This window comes from Anomaloglossus baeobatrachus, chromosome 3 (assembly GCF_048569485.1).
Source record: "Anomaloglossus baeobatrachus isolate aAnoBae1 chromosome 3, aAnoBae1.hap1, whole genome shotgun sequence".
In the NCBI taxonomy this organism is placed as follows: Eukaryota; Metazoa; Chordata; class Amphibia; order Anura; family Aromobatidae; genus Anomaloglossus; species Anomaloglossus baeobatrachus.
The window spans coordinates 231,124,245-231,152,014 of record NC_134355.1 but is presented as its reverse complement, the minus strand read 5'-3'; the positions used below and the strand labels follow the sequence as shown (position 1 = coordinate 231,152,014).

Genomic DNA, 27,770 nt, shown 5'->3' with positions numbered 1-27,770 from the left:
GCGGCCGGATGCGGCGCGATGCGGTGTTTTTTGCCGGAGCAAAAAACGTTGCAGGGTACGTTCGATCCGGCCGCCGCATCGGCTAAGGGTACTTTCACACATCCGGACTTTTGCTCTGCGGCACAATACGGCGTTCTGCAGAAAAACCGCAACCGGCTTTTGTAACGCCGATTGCGGTTTTTTTTGCATTGACTTACATTAGTGCCGCATTGTGCCGTAGGGGCTTGCGTTCGGTCCGGTTTTTGCCGCATGCGGCAGATTTAGCCGATGCGGCGGCCGGATCGAACGTACCCTGCAACGTTTTTTGCTCCGGCAAAAAACACCGCATCGCGCCGCATCCGGCCGCTGCGGCGCATTTTTCAATGCATCCCTATGGAGGCCGGATGCGGCGCGATGCGGAAAAAACCGCATCCGGTCGCCGCATGCGGTATTTTCCACTGCGCATGCTCAGTAGCATGCCGCAACCGGAAAAAAACGGACCGGCCGCATGTAAAAACTGATGCAAAGGATGCGGTGTTTTCACCGCATCCGTTGCATAGTTTTCACAGCCGGATTGAGCCGCAGGGCTCAAACCGGATGTGTGAAAGTAGCCTAAATCTGCCGCATGCGGCAAAAACCGGACCGAACGCAAGCCCCTGCGGCACAATGCGGCACTAATGTAAGTCAATGCAAAAAAAACCGCAATCGGCGTTACAAAAGCCGGTTGCGGTTTTTATGCACAACGCCGTATTGTGCCGCAGAGCAAAAATCCGGATGTGTGAAAGTACCCAAGATCAATGTCAGCAGCCTGCCAGCCTAGTGATGCCACTCACCGCACGCCACTGATTGGAGCCCTGCGCCCAGAGGGGGAGAACGCTGCGGAGGGTAAAGAGCTGCCGGGGGGCGCAAGGCTTCTCCTTCCAGCAGGACCTCGGACTCCCGGTGGTCTTCGGGCTGCGGCCACGGCCTGAGCTCGGGGAGAGGGGAACATGCTGAAGCCGCAGAAGGGTCAACGCTCCCGCCAGTGAAGAAATCTCGCGCGGAAATGACACTAGCGGCCGCTGCCAATGACGTCACAGGGAAGAAGGCGGCACCCGGCGGCCGTGCATGTGCTCCCCAGTCTGTGGCTGCCCTGCGCATGAGACGAGCTCAGCGTCACCCGCACTCCACCATGCGTTATGTCACCTCACAATGTCACCGCTTATGTGGACACTGAGCGCCACTCCACAGAGATGCGCCCGAGCCAGCCCCTTCTGTCATGACCCGGAGAACCCGTGACTGCCGGGGGCGGGGTCACATGGCTGAGTGGCTAGTTGTGAGAGGATCACCAGTACGAGGTATGAGCGAAAACAAAATGGAGCAAAAGATTTGAAGGTGGGGGTGATGCACACACGAGAATGCCGAGGTGGACGAGGCCGAGCGCTGGGCACTGAGGCGGCTTCTCACTAGTGGGAAGTTTCCTTGGTGAAGTTTGGCTGGCATATGTGTGCGCTATGTTGGCACAGTTGTATAAACACCGAGCCATGCCGGCCTCACTGCCCCACAATGGTGTGTTTGAAGTTTGTGGCACGGAGCTGGACCAGTGCGCCATCCACACAGTGCGCAGCAAGGGGAGCAAATCCGACCTGTTAGAGTCCTCCTCATTGCAAGTCCTTTCTGTCTAGCTGGTCCAGTGCCAGGGACTGGTAGTGTGCTCACTAGATCCTCACCATAGTGGAGGGACCTCTGGGTGTAAGGCCATAATGGAGAGGGACCTCTGGGCGTAAGGCCATAATGGAGAGGGACCTCTGGGCGTGAGGCCATAATGGAGAGGGACCTCTGGGCGTAAGGCCATAATGGAGAGGGACCTCTGGGCGTGAGGCCATAACGGAGAGGGACCTCTGGGCGTGAGGCCATAACGGAGAGGGACCCCTGGGCGTGAGGCCATAACGGAGAGGGACCCCTGGGCGTGAGGCCATAACGGAGAGGGACCCCCGGGCGTGAGGCCATAACGGAGAGGGACCCCCGGGCGTGAGGCCATAACGGAGAGGGACCCCCGGGCGTGAGGCCATAACGGAGAGGGACCCCTGGGCGTGAGGCCATAACGGAGAGGGACCCCTGGGCGTGAGGCCATAACGGAGAGGGACCCCTGGGCGTGAGGCCATAGCGGAGAGGGACCCCTGGGCGTGAGGCCATAGCGGAGAGGGACCCCTGGGCGTGAGGCCATAGCGGAGAGGGACCCCTGGGCGTGAGGCCATAGCGGAGAGGGACCCCTGGGCGTGAGGCCATAGCGGAGAGGGACCCCTGGGCGTGAGGCCATAGCGGAGAGGGACCCCTGGGCGTGAGGCCATAGCGGAGAGGGACCCCTGGGCGTGAGGCCATAGCGGAGAGGGACCCCTGGGCGTGAGGCCATAGCGGAGAGGGACCCCTGGGCGTGAGGCCATAGCGGAGAGGGACCCCTGGGCGTGAGGCCATAGCGGAGAGGGACCCCTGGGCGTGAGGCCATAGCGGAGAGGGACCCCTGGGCGTGAGGCCATAGCGGAGAGGGACCCCTGGGCGTGAGGCCATAGCGGAGAGGGACCCCTGGGCGTGAGGCCATAGCGGAGAGGGACCCCTGGGCGTGAGGCCATAGCGGAGAGGGACCCCTGGGCGTGAGGCCATAGCGGAGAGGGACCCCTGGGCGTGAGGCCATAGCGGAGAGGGACCCCTGGGCGTGAGGCCATAGCGGAGAGGGACCCCTGGGCGTGAGGCCATAGCGGAGAGGGACCCCTGGGCGTGAGGCCATAGCGGAGAGGGACCCCTGGGCGTGAGGCCATAGCGGAGAGGGACCCCTGGGCGTGAGGCCATAGCGGAGAGGGACCCCTGGGCGTGAGGCCATAGCGGAGAGGGACCCCTGGGCGTGAGGCCATAGCGGAGAGGGACCCCTGGGCGTGAGGCCATAGCGGAGAGGGACCCCTGGGCGTGAGGCCATAGCGGAGAGGGACCCCTGGGCGTGAGGCCATAGCGGAGAGGGACGCCTGGTGGAGAGGCCATAGCGGCGAGGGACGCCTGGTGGAGAGGCCATAGCGGCGAGGGACGCCTGGTGGAGAGGCCATAGCGGCGAGGGACGCCTGGTGGAGAGGCCATAGCGGCGAGGGACGCCTGGTGGAGAGGCCATAGGAACTGTTTGGTTCGCACTTCCAGTTGTCACTGGGAATATTGTAAGGGTATGTGCGCACTAGGTGTTTTTTTCACGCTGCGTTTTTATCAGGGCTGTGGAGTCGGAGTCGTGGAGTCGGAGTCGGAGCTCATTTTGGTGGAGTCGGAGTCGGAGTTGGAGTCGGTATAAAATGCACCGACTCCTAAAATATATAATAAATTGGGGACAGGAGTGCAATGCAGAATGTGCTGAATATTTTACTAAATAATAACATTTAGTATAATGCTTATATTTAAGTGAAAAATTTATTGTAGTATAATGTGAACATCAGACATTTAATTGTTTTTATGATACAATAATCAAGATATTTGGATAGAACATAAAATATTTATTGGATACAACTTTAGAACACAAAAAACTAATAAATTGTAAATATGTAATATTATATATATATACACAGTGTATATACACACACAAGATATATATGTAATCTACTGTATATTACATAGTGTATTACATATTTACAATTTATTACAGTTTTTTGTGTTCTAAAGTTGTATCCAATAAATATATTTTATGTTCTATCCAAATATCTTGATTATTGTATCATAAAAATTATTAAATGTCTAATGTTCACATACACATATTCATGTACTACAATAAATTTTTCACCTAACTATAAGCAATATATGTAGGAGTCGGAGTCGGAGTCGGAGTCGGAGTCGGAGTCGGAGTCGGAGTCGGAGTCGGAGTCGGAGTCGGAGTCGGAGTCGGAGTCGGAGTCGGAGTCGGAGCCGGAGTCGGAGTCGGAGTCGGAGCCGGAGTCGGAGTCGGTGCAAGAGAATTTGAGGAGTCGGAGTCGGAGTCGAAGGTTTGGCTTACCGACTCCACAGCCCTGGTTTTTATGTGCGTTTTTGTCTAAAAAACGCACCCGCGGCTAAAAAAACGCGCATGCGTTTTTGCCGCCATTTGGTGCGATTTGGTGCGTTTTTGCTGCGTTTTTAATCCGTGCACAATGCCATTAAAGATTGTTGATGAAAAAAAAAAAAAAAAAAAAAAAGGTCTGATGTCATTTCCTTCTTCAAAATGTTCATTGTATGCAGGAGAGCAGACAGCTGCAGAACTAGTGTATGCAGGAGAGCAGACAGCAGCTGCAGAACTACAAGGCTCAGCTCAGCATCCTCCATCCAGGACTGTCTGCAGTTTTTTGCCCAAAAAGAAAAAAAAATGACATGGGCTTCGCCATATTTTTGTATGCTAGCCGGGTACAGCAGGCAGGTACGGGCTGCCCCCAACCCCCAGCTGCCTATTTGTACCCGGCTGGGAACCTAAAATATAGAGAAGCCCTTTTTTTTTAATTATTTCATGAATTTCATGAAATAATTAAAAAAAAAGACGTGGGCTTCTCCTAATTTTTGAGTCCAGCCGGGTACAACTAGGCAGCTGGGGATTGGAATCCACAGTGCAGGGTGCCCATGCTTTCTGGGCACCCCCACTGCGAATTGCAGTCCGCAGCCACCCCAGAAAATGGCGCTTTCATAGAAGCGCCATCTTCTGGCGCTGTATCCAACTCTTCCAGCTGCCCTGGAGCCGGGTGGCTAGCTAGGTAATAATGGAGTTAGGGCTAGCTGTATATTATCAGCTAGCCCTAAGCCCGAAATTCATGGTGTCACGCCAATATTAGACATGGCCACCATGAATTTCTAGTAATGATAAAATAAAAAAAACAACACACAGAAAAATATTTTTATTAGAAATAAAACACAACACAATTAGTGACTCCATCTTTATTGAAATAAAGAACCCCCCCCCTCCGCAGTAATCCTGGGTTAGGGTCCCGCGCCGTCCAATCAGGATCCAATATCATCTGATCGGTTTGCTGGAATTCCATGACACATCAGCTGATTGTATAAAAGCCGATTATACAATCAGCAGATGCATCAGTGCAAAAAAAAATAAAATAATAATACTCACTTATGTGCTGTGCTGATCACCGGCAGCTCCTGGAGCGATCGATTGGACAGGAGTCTGATCCTGTCCGATCGCTGCAGCAGCTGCCGGTAATCAGCTGATGAAGTCCCCTGACGGCAGGATCAGCTGATAGCCGGCCGGGCGCGAAAAAGCCGGCGAGACTACGATCAGCTGATGCGTCAGGTGACTGCATCAGGTGATCAGCGCCAGCTCCTGCAAGCAAGGTCCTGCCCCGGGGAGACTGCACACAGCCAGAGCGGCGGTACCGGGACAGGAGGTGGGAGCGGGCATGGCACCGGGACCCTGCAGACAGGTGAGTATATATGACATTTTTTTTTTTTCTACTGTTCACTTTTGTTTTCGCCGCTGCCTCCACCTCCCGCCCAGACATGGCACCGCACGGAGCTGACATGGCACCGGACGGGAGGTGGAGGCAGCGGTGACGGTACCGGGAGGATTCATGCTTCTGTGTTTACCAACAGAAGGAATCCTCTTCCTGTACACGTCACTGTAGTACCCACCCCTTGCGTTTATAGCTGCGTTTTTAGTCATAGAAACGCGGCTATATGCGTTTTTCATTGCGTTTTGAACATCTCATTGAACTCAATGGGTGAAAAACGCAGTGAAAAACGCAGAAATAATTGACATGCTGCGTTTTTGTGGTCACCACAAAAACGCAGCTAAAAAAAAAACGCTGTGTGCGGACAGCACTTCTGAAAACCCATAGACATTGCTGGGGAAGCAATGTCACTGCGTTTTCAGCACAAAAACGCGGTAAAAAACGCCGCTAAAAACGCGGCAAAAACGCCTAGTGCGCACAAGGCCTAAGGGGTGCAGAGATCATTGTACACATCTCATATTTCAGCCAATTGATTGCTCTCCGTGAGAGACACAGAATTAGAATCTTCTAGTTCTGATACCTTTTACATATTTCAGCCATCACATACCTATAGAATAGAGAAATCTGCTCTTCTATGACTCTCCTCTGGTCTCCCACACTGGATCGATCCCCCTCGGATTTTAGTGGGGATTTGCAGTAAATTTCTTTCTTTGCAAAGTGAAATCCGTAGCAAGATACTATGGAGCTGAAATCTACACAGCAGGTTATTTTCTGCACTAGATCCTCTCCTAACGTGTAGAGAGATCTGGAGCATTCGCGAGCAGCAGATTTTGATGCAGAAATTTCTTCCACCGTCCATTTTATCTTATAAGAACTAACTGTCCCATTTGGATGAATGCAATGAATGTTTAGGCTGTGTGCACACAGTGCATTACTGATACGTTTTGTTTGAGGCAGTTTTCTTACAAATCTGCACGTCTATCTTTTGCCTGCGATGGCAGTAAAGTTAGTGAGAATTCTGAAGTCCTGTGCACACGATGCTTATTTTTTTCCTTGCAGATTTGGTGTGGTTTTCTTGCATTATTTAGCCCTTCCACTCATTGCCTTCATTAAGAAAAACGCATTTTTTGTGTGCATTTTTCTGCCAGAAGGTGCAGATTTGAGGCAGAAAATTTCTGCACCAAATCTGCAATGTGCTCACATAGCCTTAGTGGCAGAAAGTTCTGCTTTTGGATTTTCTGCATGCGAATGCTTAGGCTATGTGGCCACGTTGCGTTCTGTCCTTGCAGATATTTCTGCAGCGATTTGAACAGCACACGTGCGCTTCAAATCACTGCAGAAACAGTCCGTAATGAAAAGCCGATTTCATACACTCTGGATGCAGCCTCTCCCATAGACAGAGCGGGGGCTGCATGCAAAGCGCATGATAGAAGTGACATGTCACTTCTTAGAACGCAGCGCTTCGGCAGTAGCCGAAGCGCTGCGTTCTAATACACCACGTGGGCATGGATTAGGCACAATCTTCATAGATTGTGCTGGGGACGCAGGACGCATGCAGTTACGCTGCGGTGCAGAACGCAGCGTAACTGCATGAAAAACAGCCACTGTGTATCATTCCTGTGTGAGACACATGAACAGGCCTGGATGGCATGTCATCATTTGCATTTTCTGTTTCCTGCAGAACATCTTTGTGTCCTATTTGCGGTTTTTACATTGTAGTGTTTTTCATTTATCAGAAGAAATTGCTGTAGATAATGTTGCAAATTGTTTCTTTTGAGATTGTTGGTGGTGTAGCTCTGCTGGTCTAGTGCATGCAGTGATGGAGAGCTAACAGGGCTGACCACAGTGCATGTCTGCATTCACATTCAGCACATACATCAGGTAGCTGTATTTGTTCACTATTACAAAGTGAAGATGGCAGCGGTGATGTCCTGTGTCATCCTGGCCTTATAAGCTAATATTTTAGAAGGTGGGGAGAAGGGAGGGCCTAGCAGCAAATGCAGTAGAAAGGACTTGATCCATATCTCTTGCCTCCCATCTATACAGCAATTCGATCAATCGTAAGCCTGAATACAAAGATGAATGTTTCTGTGGCAACACTTAAAAATTGCAATAATGTGTTGATGATAATCTGCCAGTTTTCAAGCAACAATCTTTTATATCTACTGGAAATATCCACATGCATGCAGGTGTTAAAATGTGTTGTTGCTGTTGTGTGGTTTGTTTTCTAGAGAGAACTGTTATAGATCCCTTATTATTATTATGGCACACAAAATATTCAGCTGCAACAAGCGATCAAACAATACAGTTATGGGTCCACTCTATTCATGATGAGAACCCTAGCTTAACCTTCGTCAGGCTGCATAATTTTGCCAAAATTTCTCGACCCCTTATCTCGGAAGGGGGTGGAGATATTTTATTGAAATTTGGCCAATATATTCTGGACCAAAACTGCTGAGATGCCACGAAATTTCAGCCCTCTACGGCTTTTCGAAAAAAAAAATTATTGCAATTTTAAAATGGAATAGTTACAATTGTACCTACTCAACCGGACGAAGGTTAAAGGGAACCAAACATCAGGATTTTCATGTATAAGGTGCAGCCTTATGTTGCGCTTTTTTTGTCACCTCAATAACTCAGCTAAAAAAAAAGCACTGTGCAGATAGCAAAAATGAAAACTCATAGACTTTGCTGGGGAAGCAAAGTCATGCACTTTTCTGACCAAAAACACACCTGAAAAACGCGGCAAAAAGCGCAGCGTGTGCACATAGCCAAACCGTCCCTGTATCTAGTAGCATAGATAAAGAGATCTTTAGAAAAAGTATTTCTAAAGATCTTTTGTCATATCCTAAAAAAGCCAGCGACTAGTCGCAAGGACTTTAGTTCCCTTGGCTAGTAAACCCCCTTGGCATTTAAGCACACCTCTGTGGGTGTGCTAAGATGCTAATGAATGCGCAGCGTCAAGGGTATGGGCGATCTCACCGCTCTCTGTTGCCACTGCCCCCGACGCTGGATTTTGACTCAGTGCGCATTATCGCAAGTCCCGGACTTCCTGTCATGCGTACTATGAAATCAGGTGTATGCGTTCCGGCTTCAAACTGGTGTAATGTGCATGACCGGACGTCCGGGGACGTTATAATCATGCGCACTGACCCGGAAACCAGCGGTTGCAGCAGAGGTGAGATCGACCATGTCTTTGACGCTGCACATTCATTAGCATGTAGCATGCCCTTGTGTCCGTGCTAACATGCTAAGGGGGCTGCCTAGCCAAGAAAACTAACACCCTTACGACTAGTCCCTGCACTCATTAGCATATTATAAAGGATCTTTAGAAATACTTTTTTCTAAAGATCTTTGTCTATGCTACTAAGATGCAGGGACAGTTAGGCAGGGTTTAGCAATATGCACCTAGAACTGCTCATGGTTCTGGGTGCATATTGCACCTGACAGGTTCACTTTAAAGGGTCTTTCTGGACTTAAATATTGATGACCTATCCTCATGATTGTCTAAAGGGAGGGGGTGCAACATCCGACATCCCTGCTGATCAGCTGTTTCCAGTGCCGCTGCCAGCTGGAACTACTCAGTTACGTAATAGTGGCTGTGGCCATGTACTGCACATGCACCCCCTACAGGGGGCGACTTTGCAGGACCCAGCCATGGCCACTCTACCGTTAAAGGAGCTGTGTTGTACAACTGAGTAGTTCCACTGCTTTGCTCTATTGTAGAGATATTCACGTTTGTTGTTTAAGAGAGCAATATGTGAAATGAAATCTCTGTTTGTAGTGCAACAGGGCGTTTCTTCAGTGTTCTTTTGGATGAGAGAATCTACGGTCATCTGCATGAGCCCTAAGGATGTGAAAAGACATCTGTGATTTCTCTCTGGGACTGCGCTGACTGCAAGAATGGATTCAGTAGGGGAGAGCGAGTGGAGTTTGTGGTTGGGATTGGCGCAGTTGACTGCTAAAGTTACTAATCATTATGGTCTGTGAGTTTGACAGCTCCCTCAGGGAAGTATGACAAACTGAAAAACTCAAAACATGCTTTATTATAAAAACATACACTCGACATACTTGATATCCTGTAAAGACCTAAAGTATACAACTTTCTCAATTTTTATCCTATGCATAAAAAAAAAATGAAATGCAATACCAAAATTGCTCCTTTGGTACATTCTGTTTCACACAAAAAACAATACTTGGTATGGTAACAATTAAATATATTCTTGTTTCTTTAAAAAAAATTTGAGTGCATACAGCTGCATCAGAAAGCAAAACCATGGAGGATCCAAGATGGCCGCCGACAGGGGAGAACGTTCCATTCCATCCAGCTACTGTGAAGGTCCCCCTGACACCCTAAGGCCATGTGCACACGTGTGCGTTTTGGCTGCGTTTTAAATTGAACTGTGCCATTGACAAAATACCTGTGTTGTGCTTTCCCAGCAAAGTCTGAGAAGTCAGAAAATTCCATCCACACGTTGCTTTTGTTTGACAAGTATTTGTCAAAATCGTTGCGTAAAAAAAAGCAGCATGTCACTTCTTCACTGCGTATTGGTTGCATTTTCCACCCATTGAAATGAAATGAATGAGGTTTGTCAAAACGCAACCAAAATGTTTAACTGTGCGTATGCACTGCATTTTGGTTGCATTTTGGATGCGTTCTTGTCAACAAAAATGCAGGTCTTTCGGTCTCTCTTGGGTCTCTCTCTGTCTTGGCCTCTCTGTCGGTGTCGGTCTCTCTCTCGGTAAGTCGGTCTCCCACCCCCTCTCTCCCTCAGTCATACTCACCGATCACCGACGCAGCGCTGCATGGCTGTCACATTGCTCCCACGGCTTCTCCTCCTTCTGAAAGTGCCGGCCGCTCATTAGGCCATCTCATGTTCACTGCTTCCCCTGCCCACTGGCGCTTATGATTGGTTGCAGTCAGACGTGCCCCCACGCTGAGTGACAGCTGTCAGACTTGAACCAATCACAGCCGCCGGTGGGCGAGTCTATATCGTGCAGTAAAATAAATAATTAAAAAAAAATGACCTGCGCTCCACCCCAATTGATACCCAGCCAAGATAAAGCCACACATCTGGTATTCTCAGACTGGGGAGGCCTATCGTTTTTAGGCTGCCCCCCCAGCCTAAAAATATCAGCCAGCAGCTGCCCGGCATTGCCGCTTCCATTAGATGCGACAGTGCCGGGACCTTACCCGGCTCATCCTGATTACCCTGGTGCGGTGGCAATCGGGGCAATAAGGAGTTAATGGCAGCCCATAGCTGCCACCAAGTCCTAGGTTCATCATGGCAGGCGTCTGAGACACCACCCATGATTAACCTGTAAGTGAAAGTAAATAAACACATACGCCCAAACAATCCTTTATTTGGAACAAAAGACAAAAAAAACACCCTCTTTCACCACTTTATTAAGCCATCAAACACCCCTCCAGGTCCGACGTCCACACGAGGTCCCACGATACTTTCAGCTCTGCTACATCGGAAGCTGACAGCGAGCGGCCATAGAGCACGACCGCTCCCTGTGAGCTCCACGCAGCAACTGAAGTAAGTCATGCGATCAGTGGTTATGTCACTCAGGTTACCCATGGCCACAGGTGAAGTCCTCCACCGGTGAGAGCAAGTTGCCCGAGTGACTGAAGTGAGCCACGCAATCAGCAGTGCCCGCACTCAGGTGATTTATGGCACAGGTGAGTCACTTGTGACTACAAATCAGGAAGTGACACAAAGACAGAGCCACACGATGACGGTGAACTCAGGTGAAGCTCTGACGTCGCTGCTGTGGACCACTGCCTGTGTCCTGGCACTGACCTCAGAGGTTCATCCAAGTTCATGACAGCACACAGAGACAGAGCGGCGCGAGTTAATTCTCATCGCGCAGCTTTGTCGCTGTCAGCAGACGGGCAGTCATACTCTACGGTGCTGCTCTTACTGAACAGGGATGTAGCAGAGCTGAATCGCCTGGGACCACACTGTCAAAAATGCATCCAAAACGCATGCATTTTGGATGCATTGTTTTTGTCAAACGTAGTGTTTACAGTTGTCAAAGTCTGCCAGACGGTGCATTTTTTTTTGTCAAATCAAGAACGCAGCGTGTGGACATACCCTAACACCCACGGATTGTCAGTGCTACCAGGGGAGGAGACCATCTTCCCCAGAATCTGAGCTGGGTCTGACCTTAATTATCCGGCCTAGCTGAGGCCTGCAGCGTTGGCAGACCAGATCAAGCCCCCTGGCCGTGCCCCAGAGATCACTGCCATATACACCTGGCAGGACCACCACACATCGCCTCCACATCACCCACGGTGCTTGCTACCCAGGGTGACATTGACAATGGGGAGGCACCAGCTGTGGGAACCCACAGCCGCCATCCTTAACTCTAGGATTGGAGGCCTCCCAGAGGAGACTGGTAAGCACGTACCTGTGCTTGTGTCCCGAGTGGCAGCCACAATCAGAGACTTGTGCCTGACTCAGACTAGGTCGGGAGATGTATTCCAGGGAGGGGGGAGGTGAGAGCTGGATGCTTTCATCCTGAGGTACCTCTGCTCTTTGCACACCAGGAAGCTGGGGGGTGCGCACTACGGAGGTGACTGTCTTGCTGACTGCGGCTCCTGCTTCTGACTGGCAGCCAGAGCCCCACATAGGGTGCTGTAAGCCCCACTCCCTCATGCACATCTCCACATTTCATCTAGAAAGCTTCAGTCCCAGCATGCAGGATAAGCACTGGGAAGCTTCCTATCTACAGTGTGTTGACCCATATTCTGTCCATCACCATTAACTTGAGAACGGCGGCAGCTATAGGCATAGATGTGGTGTCTAGGTATAGCAAAGTAGCCATGCGCTACGCAATGAAACCACCTATAGCACCACCTGGTGGAAAACAACGGAATTAGCATTTTTATCTTGAAAATGGAACAAGATAGAGAAAAAAAGTGAATTACAAAGTTGTAGGGCATCATCAATTCAATACGAATCGACACCTTGCATACAGAAATGCTATGATTAGAACGTGTAAAACTCACAAGGCTGCGGACGTGAAGCGATACCTCATGGAGACCTTCCTACAAGTCATTGGGTATGGTGGCTGCGTTGAGTGTCCTCCACGCTCACCTGACCTGACTCCATTGGACTTCTTTCTGTGAGGTCACATCAAACAGCAGGTGTATGCGACCCCTCCACCAACATTGCAGGATCTACGACGACGTATCACAGATGCTTGTGCAAACGTGTCACCTACCATATTACACAACGTGCAGCAAGATACAGTGTGCTGTCCAGATGAGCATTGCAGCTGATGGTGGCCACTTTGAGCATCAAAGTTAAATGAGCGCCATTTGCGTGACCAGCATTCAATGTTTTTGGGGGGGGTGGGGGGTGTCATGGGTTTCATATCAGCATTTCTGTATGCAAGGTGTCGATTCGTATTGAATCGATGATGCCCTACAATTTTTTAAATCACTTTTTTTTTCTCTATCTCATTCCGGTTTCAAGTTAAAAATGCTAATTCCGTTGTTTTCCACCAGGTGGCACTATAGGTTGTTTCATTGCGTAGCGCATGGCTACTTTGCTATACCTAGACACCACATCTATGCCTATAGCTGCCGCCGTTCTCAAGTTAATGGCGATGGACAGAATATGGGTCAACACACTGTAGATAGGAAGCTTCCCAGTGCTTATCCTGCATGCTGGGACTGAAGCTTTCTAGATGAAATGTGGAGATGTGCATGAGGGAGTGGGGCTTACAGCACCCTATGTGGGGCTCTGGCTGCCAGTCAGAAGCAGGAAATCTGTTGCCTGGATTTCATCTCTACTGTCAACTCTGGCTCTTATGGTATATCCTGGATCAAGTTTCCCCTGACCATTCCTGATGCCTCAGTACTCTGTCCTGGCTATGTAAGCCTTCCTCATTGAGTTCCGGCCGTGGAGACCCCCCCTCCTCTTCTACGTACATACCTGGTGACTCTATACTTTCAAGGTAGCCTTTCTTTCTATTCCCTTATGGATAAATACGTGAACCCTGGCAGCTCCAAATCTATTAAAACTAGGGCTCAGGATCCCCTCCCGAAGTAACAGACTCTGTCATCATGTCGGAGGAATCTCTGCAGTCCATTGCTACATCTATTATGGCGATGCTCATGCCGGCGATTGTTACTAGACTCCAGACATTTCAATCTTCCTGACTGACCACACCAACAAAATTTCAGCGGCTGATCTCTGACTTGGAGGACACCCTGCAGTCTAAAGGCCCCGTTACACGCAACAACATCGCTAACGAGATATCACTGGGGTCACGTAATTCGTGACGCACATCCGGCGTCATTAGCGACGCCGTTGCGTGTGACACCTACGAGCGACCGCTAACGATCCGAAAAAGGAAAAATCGTTGATTGTTGACGCATCGTTCATTTTCAAAAAATCGTCGATCTTTTAGGACGCAGGTTGTTCGTCGTTCCTGAGGCAGCACACATCGCCACATGTGACACCCCGGGAACAACGAACAACAGCGTTCCTGCGTCCTCCGGCAGCGAGGTGGGAGTGACGTTAATGCGGCTGCTCTCCGCCCCTCCGCTTCTATTGGTGGGCCGCTGTGTAACGTTGCTGTGACGCCGCACGAACCTCCACCTTAAAAAAGAGTTTGTTCGGTGGCCACAGCGACGTCGTTAGGAAGGTATGTGCGTGGGACGCGTACTAGCGATATTGTTCGCCACGGGCAGCGATTTGACCGTGACGCACGCACGACGGGGGCCGGTGGCGATCACTAGCGGCAATGCTAGCGATGTCGCAGCGTGTAAAGCGGCCTTTATCCCGCTCAATTGGAAGATTATTCTCAAAAGTTGGGGCAGCTTCTTGAGAAAATTGATGACTTGGAAAAATCGAAGTAGTCGTAACAATCTTCGGCTCATTGACGTCCCTGAGTCAGTGTAGGACCTTCATCATCTTACTTTTGCATGGCTCCCGCAAGCGCTTAACTTACCTGATCTTCCTGGTTCCATGGTAGTGGAGAGAGCTCATAGAGTGGGGCCTGAACGTTGCGGCTCGCCCACGTCCTGTCATCTTTAAACTGCTGAATTACCAGGACAAAGTGCAGTTGCTCTGGGCGTTCAGTGCCTTTTCCTCACTGCAGTACGAGGGTCATTCTCTTCTGTGACAGGACTTCTCCCCTTCATTGGCAACCAAAAGGCGTGCCTTTTCATCTGTCTGCAAGCTGCTACATGACAAGGATATCAGTTTTGCCCTTTTATATCCTGCTCATCTACGGGTAGTGCTCCATAGAAAACCAGTGTTCCTTGATGACCACAATAAGGCCTTAGAAGTTATGGAGTGCTCCTCCCGGGCATCTTCTCCTGTTACTTGACCATGGCGCATATCCATACATTTGTGTGCCTCCTGGAGCTTGACTTCATTTCTAGTATGGTCTCATTTCGATGACACTATTTTATATCCTTTATTGGTTACTGTGATGGTGGAAAATAGTTGTTGTGTATAATATTGGGTAGGTTCGTATTTTAGGCGTGGTGCTCTGTCCATTCTGTATATATTGTACTGTTAAGTTAGGTTAATCACCCCCTGCCGGGCTTTTGTTCCTAAGTCTGGGGAGGGGGGGCTGGGATCCACCAATCTCTCTGCTTACCTGGGAGATTATTCAGCCTGTCTGAGAACTTTAAGAGAGAGGCAGGAAGATCCATCCTCTGGGGGAGAAGCTGCGGCTACAGGCAGTACCCCAGAGAGTCGTTGAGAAACCCCGATTTCCCTGGAAAAGGATTGCTGGAGGATTTTGAATGATCCCCGTGATATTTATCTCATTACTAGACTATTTTACCCTCTGTGTGGTGGATTATTTTATGGACCATCTGATTTTGCTTGGAATAAATGTTCTTTGGATTGTTCAGTCATTTCTCGCTCTGTTGATTGTGTGATACTGGGGAAGGACCTCATGACAGGTAGTAGTTATGCATTTCTTTATTATTTTCCTGTGAAATTTCTTTTTATAGGGTGTACTACTGGTCGGGACATCATGTTTTGATGTTCATCCATGTTTATATGCTGGGTTTTTTTTTTGTTCTTTAAAGGATTCGGGGTGGGTTCCTCTTACTTGGACACAAAGCACACTTGGTTCTTTTCTTTGGTTAGGGTGGTGGGGTCTGCTCGCTGGGACAGGCCCTCACTCTTATGGTTTGGTTTTCCCATTTCTGCTCATTGGCCTCAATGCAGAATAGGTTAATATGGTTATCACACAATGTAGTTTCTCACGTTAATGTAGACTCCCTTAAACTATTATCTTGGAATGTTGTTGGCCTTAACTCTCCGGTAAAGCGTAGGGAAGTGATAGACCATATTACTCGCTTTGCCCTTAGGCCCTGTGCGCACACTGCGTTTTTACCCGCGTTTTTTTGCTTTTTTGCTGCAGTAATTTCTTGAGAAAATGGTTGTAACCTTTCTGCAGACATTCCCCAGCAAAACCTATGGGGAAAAAAATAGCTGTGCACACACTGCGTTTTTTTTCTCAAGAACATTCTTTCTGCAGAATTTCTTGAGAAAAATATGAGCATGTCAATACTTTTCTGCAGGTACCTGCTTTTTTTGCCATAGATAATGGTAAAAAAAAACGCATGCGTTTTTCGGTGCGTTTTTTGACTGCAAGTGCACTAATCTTTCAGACTCTCGAAATTTCTTGAGAAAAATCCTTTTTCTAGTGCGCACAGGGCCTTATATTGCATTTCTGCAGGAAACTCATTGGCTTTATAGAGGCCATCCAGCACTCCGTAATAGACATTACTTAGAATGTATCGAGCCTTCCTTTGTACGGAAAAAGCGTGTGGTTGCCATTTTATTTCTTAAGGCCCTAGAAGACTATATACAGGAAGTGGTGAGAGATCGGGCGGGACGGTACCTACTTGTAAGGGCTGTTATTGAACAGCGGGAATATTGCCTCATTAATGTTTATGCTCCTAATACTACGAAGTCTTCCTTCTTCTCCAAACTTCTGGAAGTGGTTCATGGTTGGCAATCCACTCACCTACTGCTCGGTGGAGACTTGAATGCTCTTTATGACTCATTTCTTGATAGATCCACACCTATGCCTGCATCTCAACCCTCCACTGGAGAGATTCCTAACCTGTTGGATAGACTCGACCTAGTTGATGCTTGATGCTGTCACCCCACGGAGAGAGAGTACACCTTCTACTCGAGTGCATACCGTTCATACTCAGATTGATTATTGGTTAACTTCTGCCCCTCTTCTTTCTTCTCTGAATGCGGATGACATTCTCCCTTTTGTCATCTCAGATCACTTACCAGTTCTGCTAACTTTGGAACTTCCTACTAGTAAAACCGTATCTTTTCATTGGCACTTTCCTTCTTATCTTTACACCTCTAATGATTTCAAGCGCTACCTAACCTGTTGGTGAGAGACCTTCATGGAGGAAAACCTAGAACATCTGGTTGATATTAAAGAAGTTGTCCAGTTACCAAAACTGATTTTTTTTTTTCTGATAAATCTTGCTAATATGTGCCCCTCAACACATCTATTATGTTTTTTCAGCAAAATTAGGTTTTATTGTGCACTAACAGCACATGCTCATTGCTGGCTCCAGCTCTGATGGGGTTAATCTCTCCTCTGACTTCCTGTGCTCAGTTCCTACAAGTTCCAGAATTCTTTGTGGCTCTAGGGAGGTGTCTATAGCTTATCTAACACACCCCCCTCAGATCTCCACACAAAGCCTCCTCCCTGCCTCTTCAAATCACACAGAAATCACACAGACATCCGAAGAGAGTGGGGAAAGAACGGGGGGGGGGGTGGGGGGGTCAGGGTCAGAGGTGCTCTGTCACCAACTGTCTCCACTCTGTGACTTGTGGTGCAGGTGACAGAGTGCAGACAGTTGCTCCCATGCAGCAAGACAGATGGCAGAGCACAGCGGTGACATGCCTGTCAGTGTCTTGCTGCGTCCTGCTGTGCTGCTGGGAGGAGCAGACGATCACACTGCCCGACACCAGCCGCTCTCCTGACATCGCAGCAGAGCGGGCGGGTGGACAGTGTGAACACATACTTACGTGCAGGGGGGGATTCAGCTTAAGAACCCTCCCCCCCTGTACTGCACACTGCAGGACGCCGGCTCCACAGTGACGTCCTCCGGCTCCTCCCCTCGATGCTGAGCTGTGACGTGCGGTAGTCACCGCCCACAGCCCTGTCACTCAGTGTGAGTGGTGCCAGCCTCCTCTGACGTACCCGTCTTGTTTGAGAGCCCGGAAATGCCGGGACGTCAGAGGATGCCGGCGGCCACAGCTCCAGGGGGTCATGTGACAGGCACTGAGCGTGCAGGATAGCGCCGCTCAGTGCCAGAAATGGAAACAGAAGACAATGGAGAAGATGCATACATTGGTAAGTGAAAATCATTGGGGGGAAAAAAAAAATGGGTGGACCACCCCTTTAACCTATTTTGGGTCACTGCCAAGACAGTGCTCAAGGGACACATTATCTCTTATGTTTCCCTGAAGAAAAAGAAACGGTTATCCTCCCTGCGACCTCTCTTGGACCGGCTCACTCAATCATATAAGGACTTCAAAATATGCAAAACTCCCACTTCTAGAGAGACCTACCTTACAGCTAAGCAGTATTTGAATGCACTATTACACGAATAGGCACACAATCAACTGGCCCATCAACAGAACCGATATTTTCGCTTGGGTAATAGACCAGGTCGGTTTCTGGCTTCCTTAACAACGCCATTTTGGACGGCTAATAAAGTCCCTAATATTACAATGCCCGATGGTTCTATTTCTCGTGACCCAACCCAAATCTGCACGGTTTTCCACGATTTTTATACAGATCTTTATGGCCCCTCCCTGGATTTTCAGGAGGACGGCTATCAATTCTGCATAAGATCGACCAGCCAAGGCATAAGGCACAACGACTTACCAGCGATCCCGACAACGATACAACCTGATAAGGATCGCTAGTAAGTCTCTGGGAGGTCGCTGGTGAGATGTCACACAGACCTTACCAACGACGCAGTAATGATCAGCAACCTATATAACGATCTCGGCGGGCGTTAGGACCATGTTAGGAGGTCGTTGGTAAGTGTCAAACACAGCGATGCGTCCTGCCCAGCAGGACATCTTCTTTTAAGAAAATGGTCCTGACCATTTAGCAACGACTAGCGATCTCACAGCAGGGGCCTGATCGCTGTTAGGCGTCACACATAACGAGATCGCTGGCGACATCGTTGCTGCGTCACAAAAACTGTGACTCAGCAGCAATCTCGTGTGTGACGGGGCCTTTACTGCTTTCTAACGAGAGACTTTTGACCAGCCGATGTCTCCTGAGGAGGTGGGATCGATCATTAAGTCTTCTAGATTGCGAAGTCACCTGGCCCAGATGCATTTTCGGTTGCATTTTATAAACTACTACAACCCTTACTTACACCTCACCTCACTTCCCTTTTCAATCATATTCTTAATTCTGGCTCTTTCTGCCCGATTTTAATGAGACTTGTGTGTCCTTGTTGTTGAAGCCAGGCAAAGACCCACTTTTCCCTGCCTCATATCGCCCAATCTCTCTCCTCAATTTTAAACTGCTTACTAAAATGACTAATTGGCTGCAGTCCATGCTTCCTGATATTCTTACTCCATCTCAAACAGGTTTTGTTCATGGCCGGTCTATTACCTTTAATATTAGGACAGCACTGTCTGCCATCACACAGTCATCAGGCTAGGGCCAAGCCTTTGATCGAGTATCATGGTCTCACCTTATACCTACTTTTAAGTATATGAAAACCAAGATAGGGAGCACATATTCACCATCATATTTATTTTAATAAGTGTGGGTCACTCCCAAAACATTGAATATAGAAACTGGAGAAAAGAGTAAATTAACAACCCATATAGTATGAATAAAGTAGTCCAAAAACATCCTCTTGGTGAAATAAAGTACAAAATCTTTATTAAGAGTTTGCCATATAAAAGTTACAAGAGGGAATAAGAAAGCCATAAAATTGACTAGATACAAGAACAGGTGCACAGTGAATCAAACAATGGGCAGCTATATAGAGTCAATAAAATTGTTCAAGGTTATCAAACAATAGCCATATAATAATTGTAAAGTGTATCCACTCCCATTAAGTTTAAGGGCTATAGCACGTAAACAGTCAAGTGACAAAACTATAAATATCAAAGTGCCATAAACTCATTAGGTAGCGCTACACAGGCATGACATGTTAAGGGGTTAACAAAGCTTACCCATATTCTGAGACACTGCAGATGGACAGACGCGCCCCAACGCGTTTTGTAGTCTTTCTCGGGGGGCCGTTGCATGGTGTCTTGATGGGAGGCTCTTTTTATAGTAACGATGCATGGCCGCCATGTGTCCTGATACGGCCGCACCGGCGTCCTCGGGCGATTCCCGGAAATGACGCGGGTATACAGTGTCGTCACACTGAACCCGCCCCATCCCGTTATGGAAGCCGTCGGTCAAGGATGCTAGAGGTGGGAAACCGACGCGCATGCGCGCCCAGGATATGGCCATTTTAGACATGGGCAAATGTATGGGCAGACACTAAACAGTTCACCACCCCACATCAGTCTTAGAATGATTATACATAGATATCTAGTGTATTTAAAACCACAGTATATCAAAGTAAGAATGCAAATGGGTGTGACATTTCAAAATAATCTCTCACGATGGATGGAGTTCATATGTCACTTACAACATGCATTAAATCATTCCCAGAATTTCATGCTGCATGGAGCAAAATGTGTCAACAATCATTATATCCCCAATTTTAGCAAATGGCATAGATCAACCAAATAAACAGCACAGTCCCAGGTAGATGGAAAACAAGCAGTATATGTCATACATCTACACGTGTACATATATATATGCGTTCAGACATACATGGGCAACAGGGGGGATTCCCTTTATAATCAAGCCTCAGGAAACACACCACCCCAGTCCGATGTATAATTGTATCTGCACACACATACACATAAACCTACACATACCCCCGTATATACCTATAGTTGCAGCATCATTCCTCCAACCACCTCATACAAAGTCAAATGATCCATGCAATATATTGATACATGCAGATATATATTGCCGAGAGAATCAGCTCCATGATCCAACGGAATTGAATATCTCACTCCATCCACCTTCCAATAGTTTTATTGATAATATATGAAGTGGCATCTGTGTCCAAATGGCCCAATCCCAGAGTCCAGATGAATCATCCCTCCGGTCCATAGAGCAAAAAGATTTATTCGTGCTAATACAATTAAAAAACAAATAAACAAAAAAAGACACCATTAAAATCTGATGCAGGGAAGCAGAGTACAATCTCATATTTAAATTACTATATGACCAGACTAGAGGAAAGATGAGAGAGAGTTTCTCATTTAGGCCATGTGGTGACATCGTGGCCAATGTCAAGATCCACTGGCATTCCAACCTTGCGAGGGCCTGTTTATGATTACCACCTCGTGCCCCCAAATGGAGTTTATCAATACCTCTCACTTTCAAAGACGGGTCACAATTATGATGAAGTTTAAAATGTCGGGGGATGGTTTTCAGGGACTCGAGATCAATCGCCTCTCTCGCCGCCAAGATTTCTCTTATATGCTCATGCACCCGAATACGAAACTGTCTTGATGTCAATCCTACATAAATTAATCCACAGCCATATCTGGCAAAATATATCACGTATTCAGTGCTGCATGAGAGTGTCTGATCTCGAATTCTCTCCCACCATCCGCCGACATAAAAGACCTAGCCCTCTCAATATTGCGACATGCCAAACACGTTCCGCATGGGTAACATGCCCATTTAGGTCTCCCTATATCAAATGGTAGACTAGACTTGCATACATAGTGGCTTCGAATTAAATGACCCTTAATATTTTTCCCTTTTCCGTGCTGTTAGTACTGGATGTTCCAGGAGTACATTTCTCAAAGAGGGCTCTGTTTGTAATATAGACCAATGTCTGCCGAGAATTTTCCAGATTTCCTCCCACTAGTTATTGTATGTGGAGATAAATCTGATAGTTGTATCTGTTTGTTTTCTTTTCCCCATACTAGAAAGGAGTTGGTTTCTTGGGGTAGCCTTGGCCCTCAGATACCCTCTTTTTATATTCCTAGAGCTATATCCTCTATTTTTAAATCGGTCTCTCAAATCTGAAGCCTCTTGTTCAAAAGATTCCTCTGATGAACATACTCTCCTAATCCTTAAGAATTGTCCCGTTTGAACCGCCCTGATTGTTGAGGGTAAGTGGGCAGAGGTGGCATGGAGTAGACTCTTAACAGAGGTCTCTTTTCTAAAGATCTTAGTTTCAAGCGACCTGTCAAACCTAACCTTGATCTTAATGTCAAGAAACTCGATTTCTTCTGAGCTCCATTTATACGTGAGTCTGATGTTTTTGATCATTGCAAATAGGTTTTGTTCATGGCCGGTCGATTACTGGCTGCCATCACACACAGTCATCAGTTTAGGGCCAAGCAAATTATACTGGTCAGCCTTGACGCTGATAAAGCTTTTGATCGAGTATCATGGTCTCACCTTATACGAACGTTTAATTTGTGCGGACAATTTATAATAATCCCCAAACCTCGAATTTGAGTCAATGGCATAAAATCAGCTTCCTTTCCCATTCTGAGAGGCACGAAACAAGGCTGTCACCTATCACCCTTACTTTTCAGCATGGCCCTTGACCCCCTGCTGAGATACTTGAAAATGATCCCTTCCTTTGGGGGCATTGAGGTCGGCCACCACATACTTAAAGGGAAGGTATCGTCAAAAAAAATAAATAATAATAACTGAAAAAAATGTAAAGTAATAATGTTTAAATGTTTTGTTTAAATATTATTTATTTTTTTTTTAATTGTGCAAAATATAAAAAAAAAATTAAAGTTTGAGATTTTCCACTGTTAAAGGGAACCAATCATCAGGATTTTCGTGTATAAGCTGCAGCCAGTGCAGTACTGGCACTATCATGCACAGTGTGTACATACCATTGGGATGCAGCTCGGGTGTTTAGGCAGTGAAATTCATCTTTATAAAGTTTGAAATTTCGTGCACTTTTTGATTGACGTGTGCACCTCTCTGTTAATGTCCGGGCGGGTTATGCAGGAGTTCCCCGCCCCCCCACCAGCCTGTTCCTCCCTCTCTCCTGATGTCCGGGCGGGTTATGCACGTGTTCCCCGCCCCCCCGCGCCGCCTGTTCCTCCCTCCCTCCCTCTGGCTGTATGTAAATATCTAATCTTCAGAAACATGGCGCCGGAGTGGGCCTCTGCGCACAGCGCTTATCTCCGGCGCCATGTTTCTGAAGCCCCCGCATTACACAACTTGGTGTCTGAGAGGGCTGCGCCACAGCGATGTCACACCGGCTGGTGTGTTGGCCCGGTGTCCTGGGGCGGCACGATACAGGAGCAGCAGGTAATCGCGTCCTCCGATCAGCTGTTCTGCAGTCCTGTTGTGATCGCGCTCGCTCCTGCGGTCACAACGGGATCTGAAGGAGCGAGGGCGCATGCGCCGCCCTCTAACACCAAGCTGTGTGATGCGGGGGCTTCAGAAACATGGCGCCGGAGATAAGCGCTGTGCGCAGAGGCCCACTCCGGCGCCATGTTTCTGAAGATTAGATATTTATATACAGCCAGAGGGAGGGAGGAACAGGCGGCGCGGGGGGGGCGGAGAACACGTGCATAACCCGCCCGGACATCAGGAGAAAGGGAGGAACAGGCTGGTGGGGGGCGGGGAACTCCTGCATAACCCGCCCGGACATTAACAGAGAGGTGCACACGTCAATCAAAAAGTGCACGAAATTTCAAACTTTATAAAGATGAATTTCACTGCCTAAACACCCGAGCTGCACCCCAATGGTATGTACACACTGTGCATGATAGTGCCAGTACTGCACTGGCTGCAGCTTATACACGAAAATCCTGATGATTGGTTCCCTTTAAACACTAGGGGGAGCAGCTTCTGAAATCCTACTGAATTTCCACTGTATAAAAAGCTCAGATTACAGCCTGCCGTAAAGTGGGCGGAGTCTGCTCTCCTGTGTGGGATGGCACACCTCCCTCCTCCTAATCTGAGTGTATACAACAGAGAATGACATGTAAGGACACAGTGCACAGCCATTTTCCTGGTGACCAGAAATGTCTAAAGTGTCACCAAGGACAGCAGGAGTATCACACAGGATAGGATTAGATACACGGCTCTGCAGACAGTATCACACAGGAGAGGATTAGATACACGGCTCAGCACAGCAGACAGTATCACACAGGAGAGGATTAGATACACAGCTCAGCAGACAGTATCACACAGGAGAGGATTAGATACACAGCTGTGCAGACAGTATCACACAGTAGAGAATTAGATACACGGCTCTGCAGACAGTATCACACAGTACAGGATTAGATACATGGCTCAGCAGGCAGCATCACACAGGACAGGATTAGATACACGGCTCAGCAGACAGTATCACACAGGATAGGATTAGATACACGGCTCAGCAGACAGTATCACACAGGATAGGATTAGATACACGGCTCAGCAGACAGCATCGCACAGGACAGGATTAGATACACAGCCCTGCAGAAAGTATCATACAGGAGAGGAATAGATAAACAGCCGTGCAGACAGTATCAGACAACATAGGATTAGATACACAGCTCAGCAGACAGTATCACACGACAGGATTAGATACACAGCTCAGCACAGTATCACACAGGAGAGGATTAGATACACGGCTCAGCAGACAGTATCACACAGGATAGGATTAGATACACAACCCTGCAGACAATATCACCGGTACACACACAGGTACTCACATGCAGTGGCGCGCCCGTGCACGCACACACACACACACACACACAATCACCCCTGATGGGGACCTTATGCTACACACACACACACACAATCACCCCTGATGGAGACCTTGAGCCACACACACACACACCTTTCACTTCATTCCTCCCTGTGACCTCTGGTGGGCGCTCCAGGCAGCTGTGCTGCATGCCATCCTCCCCTGCGTCCGGCTGACATTTCACACATCCGATCGCATACACTCACACATCCGATCGCCTACACACACACATCCGATCGCATACACTCACACATCCGATCACATTAACTCACACACACTCACGATATCGCACATACCTGTACAATCGCGTGCAGACACTCACAACATCCGGAGATATCACATGCTTCCCATGTGATCCTCTCGCAGGTCCTGGAAGCTCACTGCACAGCATCACAAGCGCCGACACACACTCACAATCACCCCTGATGGGGACCTTGTGACACACACACACACAGCAGCGGCGGGCAGAGCTGGGGGAGCTGCGGCAGCGGGCAGAGCGGGGACTTGGGAGAACGGAGGGAGGGGGGTGTCATTGGAGACGGTAACGGTGGAGGGGAGGGGCGGCGGCAGTAGCTGGGGCAGAGCAGGGGCTGGGGAGAACGGAGGGATGGGATGTCATCGGAGACAGTAACGAGGGGAGGGGAGGCGGCCCGTACTCGCACATCCCGGCGGGTGACAGGGGTAAAGTGGAGCAAATAGCACACGCTGTGAGCTCCACAATAATGGCGCTGAACTCCACCCTCTGTTGTGTTGTGGACAGCCCAGGGGGCGCATCCAGGTCACAGCAGACGCCCACTGTAACGTACTTCATGGGGTCGGAGCGCGACTATCAGAGTCTATGCACAGGGGCTGCCATAAAAGAAGGAGTTACTTTCGTTACACACACGGCAAATCCAGCATGGCAGCCCCCAGTGCCTCCAGTAAAATAAGAATTACATAAAAACTAAATAAGCTGCGATTTTCATTTTGTATTAGAAATACTTGATTTCATAATCACTATTTTTAATACAAAAATAAAAAAGCGCGATACCTTCCCTTTAAAACATTAGCGTTTGCAGATGATATTTTACTCACGATAGCCAACCTTAAGGAGTCCATTCCTTCTATAATGGATGCCTTCAGTGAGTTTGGAGCAGTCTCATGGTTTCGTATAAATTTCACTAAATCTCACGCTTTAGCAATTTTTAAAACTGCTCGATAACGGTGGCCGTTCCCCTTTCCCTTTCAGTGGAAGGGAGATTCCCTGCCTTATCCTGGAGTACACCTGCTTTCAAATCCCCATAATATCTATAAATTGAATGTTTGCCCTCTTGTCTCTGCAGTTGTTCAGGAAATTCGGTCCTCGAAATCTTTTAAACTGTCCTTTGCAGGTAAAGCCCATCTTATTAAAATGATTTCTGTCCCCAAACTCCTTTTCCCCTTGCAGACATTGCCGGTTTTGCTCTCTAAAGCTTATGACCAGATTCTAATGAAGGTCTTCCGTCGATTTATTTGGGGTTCAGAAGGGGGTTCCAGAATTAGCATTTTTAAGCTGCAACAAACAAAATCTTTGGGTGGCCCTAATTTTCTGAATGTATGCCTTTACAATATAGCGGCCCTCTTTCAACATTCAGTGGATTGTATCAGTGCTTCCATCTGCTTCACTAATACTCCAATAGATAAGGCTATGTGTGGACCTTTTAGTCTCCCGGCTTTACTCCATTTACGATCAGTTGATGTTCTCATAGCGGTTAAAGAGAACCCCTTATTATGGTCAGTTGTGTTGGGTTGGCGCCTGGCAAGACGACTTGGCGGACACGACTCACACCTCAGTTCTTCTTCCTTTCCGGGGTAATCCCTACCTTTTGCAGGGTATTCCACCTCCTATTTACCGTGTGCTTGGGAATAATGGCTTTGATCTGTTGTCAGATAAACAACTCTTACTTCAGAGGATATTGCTCTTAAGCACCCAGTGCTGGTGGGCGATAACTTTACTTACGTCCAGATCAGGCATTATGTAAACTCGCTGTTATGGGCTATCCCAGAAGACGTTAGAATGCACCCCTTAAATTTAATTTCCATTAGAGCCCACCTAGGGTCTTACTCCATGAGTCTCATATATACTGTATTTTTCAGATTATAAGACACACTGTTCCTCCCAAAAATTTGGGAGAAAAATGAGGGGTGCATCTTATAAATCCAAATATAGCTTACCGGGAGGTGGAGAATTGGTGGGTGCTTGTCTGTGCGGACGGCCGGGTGCTTGTGTGTGCGGGCGGCCGGGTGCCTGTCTGTGTGGGCGGCCGGGTGCCTGTCTGTGTGGATTGGCGGGTGGCCTGCTGGCTGCCACTCTGCGGGCGCCGGCTGGCTGTGTGGACTGTGGTGGCTGTGCTGGCAGCGGAAGCTGTGGTGGCTGTGCAGCGGGTGTCCCAGATGGTCTATCTGCGGTCCAGGCTTCAAATGATGGTGCCCAGAGTCGTCACGTGTGCACACGGAGTTCTTGGATGAGAGCACCATCTGCGCACACGGCGCTACGGGCGCCATTTCTTTGAAGCCCGGACTGCCGATAAAGCATCTGGGACACTCGCCACAACAGCCTGCTCCACCACTCAACCACCGCAGCTTCCGCTGCCAGCACTAACCCGCCGCTGCTGCCAGAACTGACCCGCAGCCAACACTGACCCTCTGCCACCAGCACAGACCAGCCGCCGCTGCCAGCACAGCGTCTGCCTCCTGTGACCCTGCTCCACCACCGCTGCTGCACCTCTCTGGTAAGACAACACCAGAATATAAGACAGACTCCATTTTTTTTTTATATACCATTTTTTATCTCTAAATTTGGGGTGCATCCTATAAAACGAAAAATACAGTAAGTTTCTTAAGCCTTCTACCGTATCCAGTGGTTGGACTCTTTGCCAGGCCCAGGGAAATGGGTGTCTCAGCTGACTGAATGTCCGGTAAAGGTTCTCTTGGAAGCCATGTTACGTATTATATCCATGTTACCATACGATAGTTACAAAACCATGGCGCTCATAGAGCATATATTTTCACAGCTATTAAATCTAAAATGTCCCCTTCCGGTTTCTATCCCTGCCCGAAATGCATGCACTTACCGGCTGACATTTTTCAATGCCTATGGGGTTGCCCGAAGATACAGGAAGTCTGGCGTGCACTCTCGTAACACCTTACTAATACCTTTTGTTCTTTCTATTTCTTTGTCTCCTGAGTGGGCCATCTTCAATATTTTTCCGTAGAACCATTTGGATAGACTTCCTACCCATCATTGCTTGAGTCCGGATGTTCTGGGCTACCCTGTGCTATGTAGATCGGGTGTCCACTCTTAGTTTGATTAGTACAAAGGTGGTTTACCTCTTCAAAATGGACGGGATAGAGTCCTTACTCAACAAGAAAGTCACTAAACGCTTCTTTCTTACTTGGACTTTCTTTATTAATACCCAACCACTGTCTACGCGCCAAGCGGGGCATGATTGTTTCCAGTTTACGGATTGGTACATGAGGGAGCTAATTAATGG

At 48.2% G+C, this 27,770-nt stretch overlaps 2 protein-coding genes across 4 annotated transcripts in view; one reads left to right on the top strand and one right to left on the bottom strand.

Moving 5' to 3' along the window:
- The window catches only part of NUP133 (nucleoporin 133), a 584,654-nt gene extending 583,416 nt beyond the window's left edge, over positions 1 to 1,238 (bottom strand). For both annotated transcript variants that reach the window (XM_075339754.1, XM_075339755.1), the window contains exon 1: positions 813 to 1,238. In XM_075339754.1, coding sequence (XP_075195869.1) covers positions 813 to 970 — 158 coding nt within the window. In that variant the 5' untranslated portion in view covers positions 971 to 1,238. The remainder of the gene's footprint in view (positions 1 to 812) is intronic.
- LOC142296317 (uncharacterized) overlaps positions 888 to 27,770 on the top strand; it is a 231,115-nt gene continuing 204,232 nt past the window's right edge. Inside the window, exon 1 of one of the 2 annotated variants that reach the window (XM_075339757.1) lies at positions 888 to 1,316. Coding sequence is in view for 1 of the 2 variants with exons in the window: in XM_075339756.1 (XP_075195871.1) it covers positions 17,763 to 17,783 (21 nt within the window). In the remaining variant the exon portion in view is untranslated. Of the gene's footprint in view, positions 1,317 to 17,603; positions 17,784 to 27,770 lie in introns of those variants that run through there. The other variant, XM_075339756.1, reaches the window with a different exon arrangement.